Genomic DNA, 17990 nt, shown 5'->3' with positions numbered 1-17990 from the left:
ACTTTCCTGTAATGATCACACTTTCATTTCTGCCTCAAGTTTATAACGTCAATTTGGAATTCCATAATGCCACGTTTCATCAGTTTATCACTGCAATATATTCTTTTTCCTCCACTTCAGAACTTATTTTTATTTCTGTTTGGGAGGGTTGAGATGGTTGAGGGGGCCATTTTCATTTAAAAATAATTGATATTTAGTAGCAATTTTCTCTAAACACTGAGAGTGTTAATGTTTCATTTAGTAATTTTTTTATATGTTAATTTTGTGCTAATAGTTGATCACATTTTAATGCTTGGATACATGGCTGTGGTGGAAATCTTGGCTTGCTAAAATTCTGAGGAGTGTTGGATTTGAACTTGCAGTTTCTGCAAGAAAACTCTAGGTGTAGCTCTTCATAAATTCGTGCATCTACATGAAAGAGGTTTGGAAAACGCAGAACAGGGAAGCATTTTTCTGTCTCACTTCTCCTGGAGCGGTGCTCCTGCATTGTGGGGGAGATTTAGCAAGTGATTAATAATGTCACATGAACACACAGTGTGCATGTCCAAATGCATGCAGTGACTAGTCAGGTTTCTGATGTACAACTTCTCTTTCCTTTAATACTGTATTGAAGAGCAGTGCCAGCTCTGACAGAATGTTACTGTGAGCTAGAGCCTTGACGCACTGCAGTAATAAGTCAGTTCAACATGGGCTATTGTAAGCTCAGCATGTTCACTAATTGATGATACCTACTTTTTTGTACATTTGTAATACAGTAGAGGATGTTTTTTAGGAGTTTTGTTTGGTTTGTTTTTTTAAATTTTTTTACCTAAACCTTTATCCGTCATAGAGAGTTTTTGTAACTCTACGAATCAAACTTTATGAATCAACTTCAACAGTATGCTGATAAAGTTCCTATCATCAAAACTGAAGGAAAAAAAAAAAAAGGCTGCAGGTTGCTTGGAATGCTGTGTGGCTTCATATGCAGCACGTATTTGTAAGACAGAAGGAAAAGGCAACTGAAGGACCGAAAGCAATATAGTTTGTAAGTAAGGGAATACATTTTTTTGTATCCTGTTGAGGTTTGGATATAATTTTAAAAGCTTTACTTTTATATTGACATTGCAAAATACTCATGTTGCATGAGACAGCTAGCTTTTAGGTAATTCTCATTTGATCTTTTTGGATAGTCTGGAAGAAACGTAATCAAATTGATTAGCCTCGTGTTACTTAGGCAAATCTGGTGCCTTATGTTCACTGTCTTTGCAAAGATGAGCTTCAAAACTTATTTTTTTAATGTTAATATTTTTCTCTTACTTGTCTTTGAAGAAAAGTTGGGAGAAACCCTAACAGCTTTGTAAGTGCTATTTTGTCTGCACATTTTTAACTGTAATTCTGATAAAAGATTTCTTGTGGTGAAATATTGATGCGACAACTTTTGCTTTAGGTAACAGTGAATCCACCCAAGAGACCTCCAGATGCTGTACTTTCTGATGTCACAACATCTGATCAGGTAGAGTGGTGCATGCTCAAGATGTAAAAATGTCTATTTTACTTGAAACTACGCGTGATATTAATTATTCCAGTTTTCTGTTATACCTCAGATATTTATATATTCTTGTACTCCATGTATAATTTGAAGGTAACATTTTTGCAACATTAAGTTACAATAGTATATTCAATGTTCTAAAACATTCTTGTCACAAAATGGTGACAATTTTATTATGCTTTTTATTACAAAATTCTACATAGTGGAAATTAACAGTGATTACGTATTTTGTTGTAAGAAAAAAAAAGGAAGTTCAAACTTTACCTTAAATGCTGCATGCAAACATACAGTGACTTAAAAAATAAGAGGTTTTGAAAATCTAAATTTCTTTAGTAGTTACTGTCAGGTAAACTTTGAAATACTGACAAGTGTCTGTTAAGATATTTTTCTTTCCATCCACAGTCACACTGAATCACAGGCATCTTCTTTCCAAAAGCAAAACCTGAGTAAATAAAATCTGTCCTTTTCTGAAGGTGCAGAAGTGCAAGAGTAAAACAAGAAAGAAGGGAAAGGTACCAGCATTAAGACAGAGAATATTAGTTTCAAAAGCAATGCAGTCCTGACTGGAGGCTATACCTATTGGAGATGTTCAGTTAAATTATTGGGCATCAAGTGAGCTGTGGTAACAGTGATGCCTGCTTGGTTCTGATTATGTACACAGTAATTCAACTGAAGTCTCATCCAGCTGATTTATGTACTTGAAATCCTAGTTACTCCTGTTCATTTAAACAAGGAAGACACCAGGTCAACATTCCTTTTTCTGTCACTAATTTACTTGCTGCATCACGAAAGACACAGTGTCAGTCAAAAGGACACGGGCATCCTGTTCTGAATAGACTTCATCAAATGCACGTAAGCACGTCAGGAGAAAAAGGGGAAATGAAAAAATGCTCTGCTCTGCAGAGGTTGAGAATTGATGCTGTCTAGCAACTGACATTTTATTAGAGATAAACTAAGACTATTTTAATGGCCGAGTAGTTAAGGCATTTTGTTTCAATGCTGAAAACTAGTTCAAATTCTTCTCTACGTGATAGTTTCAGGATTAATTCCAGATTCATCAATTTTCAGAAGATATTTGTGACCCCTCACTTCTAAGTTAGGTTCTGAGCCTAAATCTCAAGCCAGAGTCTCTCTACAATTGTTGCTGTGTGGCAGTTATCCTATGATGCAGAAATTTCGAAACTTTGCTACTGCAAAATAGGTTTTTGGCAATAAAGGAGGTGGCACAGAGTAGCCATCATGCTGCTTTTGTTTCATGATCTGCTCTGACAGGTAAATAGACAGTGATGATTCATCTCACATTACATCTTGCAGGAGCCAAAGGCAATGAATTTTCAGCATTAGAAGGCTTATCTGTCAAATGATTCAGTAGCATCTGTGTTTAAGTGACGATACCAGTGTATAGGATGGAGAATGTGCAGATCACAGGAACTATACAGGGGAGAAGTACAGGCTTTTAAGTGTTTGACAACTTAAATTTTACATTTCTGTGTCTGTGAAATGACATGTAACTGCCTAAAATCCTTGCAAATAGAAGCTGGCATGCAAATTGCATTAACGTTTCTGGAGTTTATTTCTCCTCTGTGTTTAAATGCCTAAGGTGTTGACAAAAATGACCATTGCCATTCAGCCATCAAAACAGTTTAAGTTTGAGGAGACAGTTTGTCAACATGAGCCATATTAGTTTCCGGAGATTGTTGTGACATTCAACAGGCTGTTTTTGTGTCACTGCAGTTTACTTAAGAAAAACACAGTTTTGCCCTCTTTCACTTCTCACAGTCTCATCATGTAGGAAACAGCCTGATAGCTGGAGCACTGTGCATCTCTTAAAAATATTTACAGTGACTCCTTTCTTTCACTGGATTCATTGACTCTGGTTGTAGAAGCTACGTTTAATTTTAAATTAACTGCTTGCTATTACCTGTGTGTGGGCATTTCCCTGGCTTCACTGTACAGTGCACTCTGTGGAAACAAGAAGACTGCAGAAAACTCTCAGTAAAGAGAGTTTTTTTACTTTACTTTACTCTTCTAAAATTTGTGCCTGTTCCAGAGAAGTTATTTAAACATCAGCCAGTGCTTTTTAATGAGTGACCTGAAGTACTGCACTGTGAGCCACTGGAAGATGAAAAGTAATCAAGTATCTGAGCTTCTAAGGCTGTTTAAGTATTAAAAATTGCATCCTGCTGAAGTACATAAAAATTTTTCTCTGTAAAAAGCTAGTGATGTTTTTCCCATGTTGCAGAGATATGTTTGTGCTGTGAAATTTTCTAACTTGTTCTCTGTACCATAGACATGTTTTACTGGGCGTACTGCCATAAATCTTTTGAGTAAAAATAGAACTTTTGACAGAAGGTCACAAAGTCTAGAGAATGCTTAACTACTAGCCATTTAATGAGAAATGATTTGTACAATTTCAGACCATTAGGGAAAGTATAACACAATTGCAGATCTTCAGTATTACCAAACTACTCCTTTTTTTGCCAGCTTTCAAACCAGAAACTTATGCTACAAATTTTGATAAATGATTTCTTGTGCAATTTAGATGCACTTAAGTCTTACACACTTGTATCTCTGGAGAGTTATCACCACCTTCCCAAATGTGTTGATTTCTTTGGAATTTTCTAGTGGTTGGCAACCCTGCACATAGCAGGGGGATTGAAACTAGGTGATCATTGTGGTCCTTTTCAACCCGGGCCATTCTATGATTCTACAAATTCATTTTTTTTATGACAAATACAAAATAAGCTGTAGTGTGTATTTGAGGTTCACGGTGTCCAAGTGATGCAGGCCACTTTTGAGGAAGGAAAAAGTATTGTGTCTTGAGTTTGTTGGGGGCTTTCAGTTTTTCTTTTGTTTGTTTGCTCCTCTGGGAAAAAGCCATAGTATTCTGATATTGTGCAGGGTGATTGGTTTCTTCTGTTTTCTAACTGCTAGTTAGAACTGTTACCTAACTTCAGATATTGAAATGAATATTCAGCATATGCAGCATTGTCACAATAAGTACACAGGATGCCATAAAATTAAGCTTTTCAAGAAGCAGTTTTGGTTTTACTATTCTGTGTTCCTTCCCACTTAATTGACAAAAAAAAATGGAAGATTGGAACAAGAAGTTTGCAGAGCTTTTTGTTAATGTCAAGTTCAGTAAAACGTCTAGTATTTAAGAAATATTTATCACTGAAAAATTACTTTTTCTTGTCTCAGTATCCTGTATTTCACTGGAGCATTCTCCCATTTTGAATTTTGAATCTTGAGTATTTGTTGTTACTTAAATTGAGAGAAACAGGCAAGGCAAAGAGGCAGATAAGTCTGTGTAGATGGATTTTTGAAGTGTCTTCAATCTCCCGTTGTAAAACTGTATGTAAAGGCAATTGTGCCCGCAGTATGCCTCTACAAAACAGCATCAAATGGATTGTCACACAAATTGTGCTCTTGGTGCTACTTCTTCATGAAACTTAGCTGTCTCAAGCACACGACACTTCTAATGTGGGGCTAAAAAAAAATTGGCCATCCTTTTGGATAGATCTGTTTTCAAGGATTTTTGAAATTCATTATTAGAGCTGGTGAAACTGAGACTGATGATGATATTGATATTAATATCAATATCATCATGATGATATATGATTTTGATATCCTGTCATTTATGAGTTGATCTTGTTTGGAAAATTTTGGTAAGGTTTTAAGTGTTGCAAGATTAAAAAGAAAGGAAATAAAGCTTGCTTTGAATGTAGTCCTAATACTCTGTGAATGCAGTGCCTCATGATGCAGTTTTTAATCAAATGTTACACTGGAGAGCCAGAATTGGTTTGTGCTGCTGACAATTCTGACCTTTTCTGCTGTCTTATCGTTTTCTGTATATAAGGTAAAGATGTTTATAAATGCATGAGGCATTTTAATTCCACACAGTGTGATTAAAGAAGTGATTTACAGTGTCTGGTGGTCTTCAAGACTGTGATACAAAGCAGCATAGAAAAGCCAGCTTTAGGAAAAATATAATGATTTTGTATTTATTCAGGAATTTTCAGAAAGATTCAGTAAATCCACACTTACACTAATCTGATTGGATTTAAAACACGCAAACTGCATAAAGCCACATATAGATCAAACATTAGCTAACAAGATGTGAATAAATTGCTCCTTTTTAGTCTTTTCTTTTTTTTCTAAAATACAGGTGCTTTTCTTCTCAAAGAAGAAAAAGTATCAGTACCTGTGATATTTCAGGTAGTGTGGTCATCACCTGTGAATATGACCTCATGAGTCTCCCTCTGTCCTGGTTTCAGCTGAGACAGAGATGATTTTCTTTATCTTGTCCGATATGATGCTGTACTTTGGCTTTAGGAGAACAACAGTGTTGATAATGCACTGATGTTTCAGTTGCTGCTGAGCAGTACTGCACAGAGCCAGGGATGTTTCTGTTTCTGTGCTTCTCATGCTGTCCTGCCAGTAAGGGGGGCACAAGATTCTGAGAGAGGACAGCATCAGGACAGCCAACCTAAACAGGGCAAAGGGATATTCCATACTTTATGACAGGTGAAAAAACTGTAAAACTGCAGAGTTGGCGAGGGGAGGAAGCACTGCACAGGGACTGGGTGGCATCAGTCAGTAGGTGGTAAGAAATTGCATTATGCATCACTTGTTTGGCAAATGTCTGTATGTCTGTGTGTATACATATATATATATATATGGAAAAATTATATACATATAATCATCATTACTATTATTTTTTTCAATGTAAGAATTCTACTTCATTTTTTTTCTTCCCCACTCTCTCCTCTATCTGGCTGGGTGGAGGGAGGGAAAGAGGGAATGCACGGCAGTGTTTACCTGCCTGCAGGGTTAAATCACAGCACTCTCCCTTCCTGAGTGACTCTCAGTCTTGCTATCCTCTTCCATTTACTGCTGTCCTCTAGCTGTTTGAGTTTTCACTGTCTAATGCTCTGTCAAAACCACGCTTCTTCATCCAAGTGGAAACAATCGTGAAGACAATGTACAAAATAAGTTTATTGCAAAAGAGTGGATTTAGGAATAAACCGTATTAAAAAGATATCTTGGAGGGAAGATGTGTACAGGAAACTAAATTTTAAAGTCTAGTGCATTATTAAAGTGAAATCTACTGTAAAATGTTGTCCACCCATTGTCAGCAATATATATAAAACACTGCTTTACACTTAGTATGAAATGTGAAGACCCCTATAAGCTTCTGTGTGATTAGGATGTTGGTATTCACCTGTGGAAAGTAATCATATACAATGCATTTCGTATCTATTTTCATCTTAAGCCTAAATATTGGTGTATGTTTTTAGAAAACATAGATATAGGTAGAACGTGTAATTTTTCTGACACTGTGCACAGACGTTAATTATTTCCAGCTTTTACCTGTTTCTCGGGAGAGATTTTATTCTTATTTTTAACAGCTTAGAATAAAAACCAAACAAAAACAAAAACAGAGGGATGGAAATGATTTGAATTCAAGTTGTTTTTTGAACGAATGCAGTATACTCCTTTGAGAGAGATGATGATGAAATCATGTTCATGCGGATGGGGAAAATATGGTTACAGGACAAATGTTTCTTTATGTCCTGCTCTGTAAAGATTGTGGTACAGCATTGCCTGAAAACATGTAAATTTAAATTAACTTCAGAATATAGTGCCAGAGAGCCTCCTGGAGCCTCAGGTAATTTTTGTTATTTGTAGCATAAATAATTTGTTTCGTAATGAAAAGAACGAAGTTCTGCAGTAGGTTCACAGATCCTGAGAGCTTGCCTGACAAAATGTGCTTAACAACTAAGGATGATACATGCAGAACAGAGGAATGTGAAGCCATTGCAAAGACTTGATAATGTTTTCTTAATTTATCTAGAGGTTTCAGGATTCTTCACACCCCTTACATTGTGTAGTTAGTGAATGTTTACATTTGAAGTTTATTACGTATTATGAGGCTGTACCTGATTGATTTTTTTGTTGTTGCTTTCTTTTGCTTTTATGTGTGTGTGCATGCTTATCCCCATTGGGAAGATCAGATTATACTTTTCTAATTATGATGGTTTTGAAAAAATAACTGATGGCTTCAGTTATACTAGAATTTTATGTGATAAGATTGTAAAAAAAGAAAAGGTGCTAGGATAGCAGTGATTTTGTTTAAAGAAGATGATCTTCATTTCCGACAGTTGATTTCCTTCCCTTGTCTATAAATCTCTTACAGAAGTATATAGAAATTGTTATTTCATTCGAATTTCTACAAAACAAGATGATTTGAAACAGTTTGTATCTTTTAACTGGGAGGCCCCACTAGAGAAAAGGCTTCCTGTATGTTTGCTATGCTTCTTATAAATAACTAACGTTCTTTGAAGCCTGTGCCAGAAAAGTCTTGAATTTATGCTGTCCAGACAACAGAGAAAATGTAATTGCAAGCTTAAAATGGTCTAGGGTACTACACTTGTTTTTCTTAGTCTTGTTATTAAATAGAACTGTATGTGAACCAGGTTTCCACAAAACATATTCAGGCATTGGAAGCTGTTATGAACAACTAATAGGATCTGTTATATTTTATGCATAGACCTACTTTGGTGAGAAAAACAGTTGGAAGGAACAAACAAACTCTTCTACTTTTCTATGTGTTGTTTTTAACTGATTGCTCTTCCTCAATATCTGTAACTTAGACTTAAATAGATGGTTAAAAAGAAGTTATGGCAAGTGGAAATCTCAAAGTTGAAGTGTAGTTGCTTATTTATTAGTATGGTGCATTAATTTGATCCCTTGAAGCATCAGCACTGAGTCTACCTGGAAACATTCATTGTTATTAATGTAAGTCAGAGCTCATTGAATTTTAGATGAGATTTGTGCTGTTTTTTTGTCTTTCTGAGATGGCTAGGCTGCTTGCCGTTGCTTTAATAAGTTGTTCAGTAAAGCATACAAACATGCACATAAACACACATGCACATACAAAAAAGTACATGAAAGTGTAAGGTCTCAGGCAAAGCTCTATCTGACAAGTTAGAAGGCAAAATATATGAAGAATTGGCTTCATTTTTTGTTAGCTTTACCACTGACCTTTATTGCAGTCCACAGGCAAGACTGAAATGTTGGCACAGACAAATTGAATATCGCCTTTCCTTTTGTGATCTGGCAGAACTCCTAAATTGTTAAGAAATTAGACTTGACAGTTTGTGTTATTAATTGGAGAACAATCTAACCATGTTATGACTGACTTCAATCTAATGCCCCACATCAATTGGCTCTTGTCATCCTCCGAGGATGCATCGCTCTGTCTGCTTTTATGCTATCACTCAAGATTTCAGGAAATGTTATTGTAGGAGTATAGAAAACAGGGCCAACAAGGCTTTACAACAATTCTTTTCCAATGTGGTATGTACTTCGTATAATTTTATACGATTAAGTAATACTCAAGAGTGTGGCAAATGAAAAAAAGTTTGTTGGCAGACCTGAGGTGACTGTGCTTAATTTGCATAGCCTGCTCTGTAATTGCTGTTACTCATTCCAGGCAGTGTGTTTTCTGACAGTGACCAGGGCCACTTCCAGCTGTCAAAGATACAAAGGCCAAGTATTTCCTATACTCATGTGCCAGGTTTTTACCAAAATACATTGATCACATAATAATTGATCACATTGAGGTATATTATTTCCTAAATGTTATGTTAATGGTGTAATAATTCTCATCGTGATTATTTTGAAAGGCATCCGGCCTAAGAATTGTCTTCTAAGTACTGCTTATTATCACCCTAAATAAATGAGTAGTGTATTTTACAAGTTCAGTAAGAAGCAGCTGCATAGATTAAACTAGATTTAACTTGAAATTTGGTCTCTTATCTAAATATAACCTTCCTCTATTATAACTGTTATTTAGTATCAATTAACATCAATTGCAATGGCACCTTTGTGGAAAATTTTTTTTAAAAGCCTTTTGACATCTTTTAATTTACCTTAAAGTAGTGTAATAATTTTGTGCAATTCACATTTGGCAACTTCAATTTTCTACTTCTAAAGAGTGGTGGTTGTTACATTTTTGACTCTGTTGAAAGAGCTTCATTAATAAAGGATGATACTCTAATTTGTTTAATTGCATTGAGAGCAACTTCATTAAAACTGTTATCCTGTAATTTTTCAAATGAAATTAAGGTTCTACTTCTCTCTAAAATTTCTTCCATAATGAACTAACTTCAATAGTCGTGTGTCATGAAGACCATAGACAGGTCTTAGCAAAGAAATTAGTGGTACCTCAAAGCTGCTATTCACTCTAGCTTTTGCCCGGAGGAACTGTGGATGCTCCTTTCCTGGAGCTGTTCAAGCTGGATGTTGCTTTGGACAGCCTAACCTAGTGGAAGGTGTTCCTTCCCATTGTAGGGGGGTTGCAACTAGATGGTCTTTCAGATCCTTTTCAACACAAACAATTTTATAAGTCTAGTGGATGTGAAGGGAGGAGATGCTCTACATAGATAGTAATAATTAGCCCCTTTCCAATTGCCTGTTTCCACTGTTCACTCCAGCTGCCTTCTATGTGGCAGTGAAAAAATTTACATTAACCTCCATTTTCTCCTCTGCTTCCCTGTTGGCCCCTCAACCAGCACTGTGTATTTCACTATAAACTCCCTGTAGGCCACCTCTGGAATGGATGGCATCTATGACATCACAGCCACTGACAGTAAATTCGACTTCCTTTTTTCAGCTTGATTGGATTGGGCTTGCAGGTTGCTAGCTGTAGTGTCGTGGCACTGAAAGGTACTGCCTTCAGATTTGGACCTCATTCTTGTTTGGCAAGGAATCTTAGCTATTTTTATTTGTTGTTGGTCTTATAAGATTAATTTCTGCTTGTTTTTTTCCTTTGTTGCAAACTACCCTCATTTCTATAATTGCATACCTTTTTATATAATCTTGGTGCAGAGTATTGGAAAAGAATTTTTATGATAATGATATGCAGTATTAAAATAAAACTTTTTTTTTTTTCTCTTCGGTTAAACTCCTGCACAATTTGTATATGCCTCTTCACTAATGTTACTTGCTGGTTTCTCTGCACTGCTGGGAGCATTATGGTAGAAGAACCTCATGATTTAGTTCTTTCACTGAAATCTCATGACCATGGCATAATCTAGACCAGAAACACATAGAAAAGGTTGACTTTGCCATTCATCTCATAATATGGACTTCGGGCCACTTCACACATACAGCAAATATAGGATTTGGCAGTGGAAATGCTGAAGCCATACAAACATAGGAATCTAAAATACAGCATCCACATCATTAAATATTTCTCAGGTTTATCCACATTCACAGTATATACAATACATTTGTATTTCATGTCTTTTCCCTAGTGGAGGAAAACATTTAACGTGAAACAAAAGCCATCTAGAAAAACCAGCCTGTCACTTGGGGGACTTTTGTTTGCTTAATATTGGGATCTGCCCTGCTGGAAGTTGCTGAGAGAATGCTATCACAACTACTCTTGTCATGTTACTCTTAAAAAGCAAGGGAAAAGAATGTTTCTGAGCTCTGTAAGATGCATCATGTGTTGAAGAAGCATAGTAGCATTTTTTGTTGTTGTTTATTCTGAAGGTTTTCAGATGTATTCTTTTTTTAAGTGAATGAATCTGTCATGCGAGAATTTCTTTAAAATTGCACTTCAAGCAAATGAACCTACTGACAAATTCTAAGAAATATGTTACTTCCCTACTGTCAGATTTTAGTGAAGCTGGATCTGCCTGTCACGAGAATATGTTTTTACTCTCGTTAAGCAGTTGATTATTTTATCATGTACCAAGGTGCCTCAATTTCATTAGTTTATTCTGGGCCTTGGCAGCTTGTCTGCACAAAAACATAACTGTTATTTAGTTGATTGTAGAGTTTATTATCTAAGAGCTAATAAAACAAATTTTGAGTAGTTTGATAATCTGTAATTTTAAGTAGTTTCTATAAGCCCTAACCTCCCATTTTTCTTTGCTTCTGAAGGCTGCCTTGTATCGGCTTAGTGGGGATTGGAATCCTTTACATCTTGATCCAAGTTTTGCTGCACTGGGAGGTGAGCTGTGGGATCCTGATGTATTTACATTTGGATAAAGGATGATGCAAGTGTATTTTTATTTTTTGCACTTTATCAGTAATTGTCTAAGAGGCTGGGAAAAGCAGTGTTTTTCCACAGGTGTCCTTATAGTCACCTTTAGATGTCTTCAAAGTTTTGTGTGGTGCCTCACTTAGAAGTATTGCTTCATGTACCTAGGAATGCTTGGAATATTGCTCAGATTCTTATCTACAGTCAATAAGGAAGTCAATCTTTTGTCTGATTTTCCTGCTGGAGTTTGTATGTTTCCACCTTCCCATCTGTTCAATCTCTGTTTTCATAAGCAGAAATAATTCAATTAACTATCAAAAGCTTTGGAGGGAATTACATAAACTGTTTGATAGATCATTCTTTCCATTTAAATGATTTTGAGATTATGTTAGTGTTGGTGTAGCTTTTTCTGCTTCTGTGTAGTCTTCTTGACTCCAACAAATGACAAGAGGGCAGGATAGAGTGGAGCATGTTTTTTTTGTAAAGTTGTGTACCTAGACCTCTTGGTAACACAGTACATTGGCCATGTATATATTGCTGCATTAGAAAGTCCTTGCAGGAGGAGTAAAATTCTTCAACATACAAAGAGCACTGGTACAGTGAAAATCTGTATGTGAATCTGTCTGAATACTTAAGAACAGTGCTGGTTTTTACAACTGTGGCAGTTTCCTGCTCAAATATCTGTGCTAGACTTATGTTTAAATGAAAAAGAACATTACTGAAGAGGTCTTTTAGCTGTATTTATTCTAGTTATACCGAAACTTTTTTCCTAGGATGCATTTAAGTTCATTTTTGTCTTTTAAATTGACCATCTCTTACCTGTGTGCACTGGAAGGAAGCATAAACCTTAATGCACTCAGGTGATTCCAAGATTACTGTTAAGCCTTCTTGCAGATAGGTAATGCTTCAGGGAAGCTACTCAGGAAAACGTGTTGATATTTTTGTGTTTTTATTCCTATAGCATGTACATACACTTAAGATATTGAAACGTGAAAACAACATTTATTTTCCTTTCATCTCAGTCTAGGTAAAAAGTCACTTGATTACCTTAGGGTTTTTTCTCTGAGTGTGTATTTTTTGTCCTTCTGTCATGTCTCTTTTCCTAACCTAACCACTCATAATCTCCGTTTGTCATTCAGATGCCTGGTAGTCTTGTCTTCCCTTCAGGCTCTGTCTTAGGCTTCCTGTCTTTCCCTACATCAAGTGCTAGTGGCCTTTTTGTCTCAGTCTTGAAAGTGGTGTCTTATCTCTTCTGTCTCTCCTCAGGCCAGTCTTTCTCCTGTCTCCTTTACGTATATATATTCACATTATTATTTATTCTCTCTTTTTTTGTTTTTCTCCTAGTTTTCTCCTAGTTGTTGTCCCTTGAGACAACTTTTCATGATGTGTAGATGCTGTGAGGAGTTGTTCATAAAGCTCAGGAAAAACAGATTCTGACAGTTGAGAGTGGCAGATGAGTTCCAGGCAAAGCATCTATTTTCAGAGCCAGGGCTGGACAGACCTGTCTCACAGCCTCTCCATGAGCTGGTACAGGCATGATCAATTATTGTTTGCAATAGCCCAGTGAGGTCAGAGCAACCTACTGAGGGATCAGAATGTACTCAGTGCAAGCTGTATTTTTGTAACTTAATGACTGTGCTTTAGCACATGTCAGGCTGACTTTTAAAGTCTTATTTTGTCAGACTTGGCAGGACTGGAAGGAGATTAATTACTAATATAAAGTTTATCCTCTTCCACGATCCGGCTTTTTCTGCAAAGTTTGATGCTTTAAGGAAGCCTGACCAAAATGTCAGTATGAACAGAACATTGTAACTTTTGTTGTCTTCATCTCATTCTGAATGCCTGAACACTTTTGAGTATTTTTTTTTCCATTCCAAACAAGCTAAAGCTGTTGTGTACTAATAAAAATATTTAGTACACAAACTGTATACTAAATATGAAGACTTTTGACAACTATTAGTAGGAATTCAAAATGTGAAGCATTTTGTGTACGTGTCACCACTTCTCAGTTTGTACTGCACCCCTTGCTATTGACGTGGAGACATCCTTGTAATGATGTATCTGATCTGCCTGTTCATGTATGATAGCACAGATAATCTTATTTTCGTTTGATCACCAGTTCAGACAGTGGATCATTCTGCTTATTCGGTGTTGAAGCTTCAGTTCTCAGTGAACACATTCCTTTGCCTTGAGGTATTAATAAGTAGTTACAGATTCTCTTTCAGTAAGATAATCCTTTTATTAGACTAATTTAAGAATGTCACTGGAATAAAATGCTCCAGCTAAAACACAAATACCTGTAGTAGAAACATGTGAACTCCTAATGTTGCAATCACTGAAGTGTTAAATTTTGAAATAGGATTTCGGAAGCCAATACTTCACGGACTATGCACCTTTGGGTTTGCTGCTAGAAACGTCTTGAAGCAGTTTGCAAACAATGATGTGACTAGATTCAAGGCAATCAAGGTTTGTAAGTTTGCTATTAGCCATCATTTTTTTTAATTTTCTGATTTTAGTGCCAAAAAAATTACTTAGGGTGGAGATAAGATTTTCATTGTCCTGACTGCCACAATTGCTCTTACTTAGCGTTGTGTGCATTTTAATGCTTCTGTCTACTATGTTTCCTTAAATATTTATATGCTTTGCATCACAATTTGATTCATTCATTTTCTTCTTTTTTTTTTTTTTTTTTTTAGTTTAGTAGAACCTATTTTTTTAAGCTTTATGGGACAGATTTGACAAAATTTTACATTATTTTCTTTAATGTTTTTATTTGTTTATTTTCAGGTTCGATTTGCAAAGCCAGTCTTTCCAGGGCAAACTTTACAAACAGAAATGTGGAAGGAAGGAAATAGAATTCATTTTCAGACCAAGGTGAGAATGCAGCCATTGTTGTTGATTTGAATGAAAAGTGTGGCTCGTGTAAAAGTTTATGAGTATGATAGGAAGTAATAAAAGTAGCTCACTGAATGCACCATTGAAGAAGATTCATAAATAAAGTGAAAGGAATTAAATACTCCTACTCATTGTTTCATAAAGATTAGAGTAAAATAACAAAAACTTTGTTTGAGGACTTTATATGCTCCTTGTTTTAACTAGTATCAGAACTAATTTCATTGTTTTCTGGTTTGTCCACTATGAAAAAAGCAAAAACCACTCATTCTTAAGTCTTTGCTTTTTGCAGATAACCCTAGCCTTGTTTATCTGTCTTTTTTTTAACGCTTGTATAGCTTGCTTAAATGAACTCCTGACAGTAAATGAAGGCGAACTCAAAAATATGTAATTAAATTGAGTTAAACTTTAGGTGCATCTACGCAGAAGATCTTCAAAACAATTGAAGTTTCATAACAGTCAGACATAATGACTACAATAAAACAGGTCTTACTCTTTTATAAGTCCACTTTTTGTATTACTCAGTTTTCTTTGAATTTGCTGTTAGCATTTTGTGTCAGTATCCTGCAATGGTGGAAAGTTTCAGTGTCAGCAAAAACACTTCATGTGGAGGTGAAAAGTAAAATCTCATTGTCTTTGTTATAGTGTCCCGTGCCATTGGCATTCTCTTAAAATAACAAATTGCTGCTCTTATTTGTCAGCATGCATTAGCTTGTACATTGTACGTTGCTTTGGCTGGCCAAAGTTTTACCACCCATATCTCAGCCAAAATGTTGATCAGTGGGCACAGCACAGCAATAGAAGCAGCTAAAGAGAGGATTGAGCAGGCAAAATCAAAGGAAGAGCATTACAAGGACACAGGGTAGCTATTGTTTCTAGACGAACACAGATTTGCACAATACATGTTGACTAGTGAGGGTAAATTTTGTTTGCACACCTGGTAAGTAGCTATGGAATTTCATAATATGGACTTAAGGCTACTAGATACGAACTAGTAGTCAGTAAACAAGACAGTTTAATGCCTCAGATCAGCACTACAGCCATTGCACAGCTACAATGTATGAGACACAGAGGTGTGTACCAATATTTAAAAACTCACTGCTGCTCAGCCCTCAGAGAATTTCTTGATTTTTCGCTTAAGGGTTGTGTGTACAGTCTAAAGTAACAGTGTTCATGGTATGCTTCCCAGCCCTTTGAAATCTGTATACAGAATGTGATCCTTCTTTGTGTTCAAAGGCTGGATTTACTGTTGTGCTTGTTTTAGCATTATCTGCAGAGCTCTGGGGGATACTGATTTTTTTTAGTAAGCTTCAGCGTGGAATAACGTAACTTATTTTGAAGGCAGACTGTGGTGTTCAACATGATCATAGAAAACAATGTTGTTTCAACTGCTGCTTGCTCAAAGCAATTATGCTGAGTTCTGTTGCTTTTTGTAATTCTGAGTAGTCTAAAATCAAGTCATCTGTGTACATGTAGTACACACAAGATAAATCAAACTTAAATACACGTTTAATTGTGATACAGAGATTTAAATTCATTTTCAGCACTGTCTGAAGTTGCAGTGGTGGTGGTGACAGCATGTTAAGAATGAGTTGAATAATCTTTAGTGTACATTCTTTCCATATTAAATTTACCTGTGCAATAAGCTAGACTGATTTTTGCCTGGTCTTCTCAATTTATCATATAACTCTCTATATGCATTTTCAGTTAATCATTTTGCTGCTGCTTTTTTTTCACTGTCAAAATGGTTTGTGTGTCAGTCCTCATTAAAGAAACAATGCCAAAATGAAACTCAGTTTCATATCTGACACATAACTATTTCAAAAACTAAAAAGGAATTCAGGGATTTTTTTCCTCTTTTTCCTTGCAATCTTTCTGATCTTACAGTGTTTAAAAAATTGTTTCTAGTTTAAGATGCCTGAAGATACTGTCAACTGGTTACCTACCTCACTAAAATCATTCTGGAGCAATGTGTTTTTCTCACAGCAAGTAATATTGACAGTTAATTGTATCAGAGATGATAATTTTTCAGATAGATAACCAATCACTTTGTAAACAGAAAACCATCATTAGATTTTGATTTAATTACTCAAGAGTCAGTTAATTATTTCATTTGCAGAACTGTTTGCAAATGGTATAATACTAATTTGCTTTAAAACTAGATTTTGTTTTTCTCCTCACTGAACTTTCCTGTTTTCTTAACCTCTGGACTTAAAATAAATAAAAGCTTATTGCGATTTTTTTTTTTTTGCCAATGCACTGCCTCTTTAATGTAATTTTTTCCCCATCACAGGTCAAAGAGACTGGAGACATTGCTATTGCAGGTGGCTATGTGGATGTAGTATCAGCCTTGGACAAGCCTTCCTCACTGGAGCCTGTAAGCAACACAAACATTGACTTGTAAAGGGGCATAGTTGGGCTGTACTGTTGTGAGAAACAGGAGAATAACAGAATCACTTGCTAGTCTTATTCACAAAGATTCCATGTGTATGCGGCTTAAGAGATGTGAGCACACACTGTGCTCATTATGTAGGGCTTGTGGATTTATTTTGAAGGCTGACAGAATCCACAGAATACCTGGTGGAATTTGAAGTTCTTTATACCGTTTGAGCAGTTAGTATAAGCATTCCTCTGTGTGTTACAAAACAAGAGAGTCATGCAGCATTCAGGGCCACACATTAGGGAAGTACCTGGGAAACGAGCACATTGATTTTCTCTTGCAGATGATAGAGACTGAACTCATTGTAAGCTGTAAAAATGAGTGACTTTTCCCATTTTTCTGGAGTCATGTGGAGAGTGACAGGAAAGCACTAGAAGAGCAAGGGAAAATGAAGTAGTGTCCTCATAGAAAGAATAATTTTATCATTGAATTATTTTTGAAAGAAGGTTCTGAATGCTGTTTGTGCATGTGACCTAACACACATTATGTACTTCACACAATGTATTCTCTCTGAAAAGGAGAGAGAGGAAGAGGGGGAGAGAGAGAGAGCAAGAGGGGCTTGATGGGATATTGGTATATACCCAGGATATTGGACTTGCCACTAAAGACAAAATTGCATGTGCTCACATCTTTCTGATTGTTAGTCTTTGCAGAACTGGATACATAGTACCTTGCCATAATAAACCTTTTTGTTCCATTGATTTCTGTGTGCAAAGAATGAGACTTTAATGCATTGAACTTTAGGAAATACTGAGATAATGACATTCATCTAAAGCTTGTGATATGTTCTTGGAACCTGTGTCTTTACACTGGTTGTGTTCAGTCCTTTGATATTCTGAACTGCTGCCAAATCTGCATTCGGGGTTCAAACATTGAACCATTAGAACATTTCAGTGAAGTAATTACAGAAGTTTATTTAACATGGACAGAACAGTTTTTTTCTTCAAGCTGACTGAGAAATTAAGGTACTTAGGCAGGAGTTTCCTGATTGAGTCATGCAGTAGGGGAAACTTACCTGAGTGATTGTCAAATTCACATCATCAGAAATCATGTTGTATGATGGAAAATGCTTC

At 36.0% G+C, this 17990-nt stretch overlaps 1 protein-coding gene across 1 annotated transcript in view; it reads left to right on the top strand.

The window, feature by feature from the left end:
- The window catches only part of HSD17B4 (hydroxysteroid 17-beta dehydrogenase 4), a 55490-nt gene that overhangs the window by 26992 nt on the left and 10508 nt on the right, over positions 1–17990 (top strand). The window contains exons 17-21 of the mRNA XM_042882851.1: positions 1427–1492; positions 11486–11555; positions 13945–14051; positions 14373–14459; positions 16771–16854. Of these exons, the coding sequence (XP_042738785.1) occupies positions 1427–1492; positions 11486–11555; positions 13945–14051; positions 14373–14459; positions 16771–16854 (414 nt within the window). The remainder of the gene's footprint in view (positions 1–1426; positions 1493–11485; positions 11556–13944; positions 14052–14372; positions 14460–16770; positions 16855–17990) is intronic.

The sequence above is a fragment of the Lagopus leucura genome, unplaced genomic scaffold, assembly GCF_019238085.1.
Source record: "Lagopus leucura isolate 7727_CA_CO unplaced genomic scaffold, USGS_WTPT01 Super-Scaffold_100036, whole genome shotgun sequence".
Lineage (NCBI taxonomy): Eukaryota > Metazoa > Chordata > Aves > Galliformes > Phasianidae > Lagopus > Lagopus leucura.
Note: the sequence above shows the minus strand (reverse complement) of the source record. Positions and strands in the feature narration are given on the sequence as shown.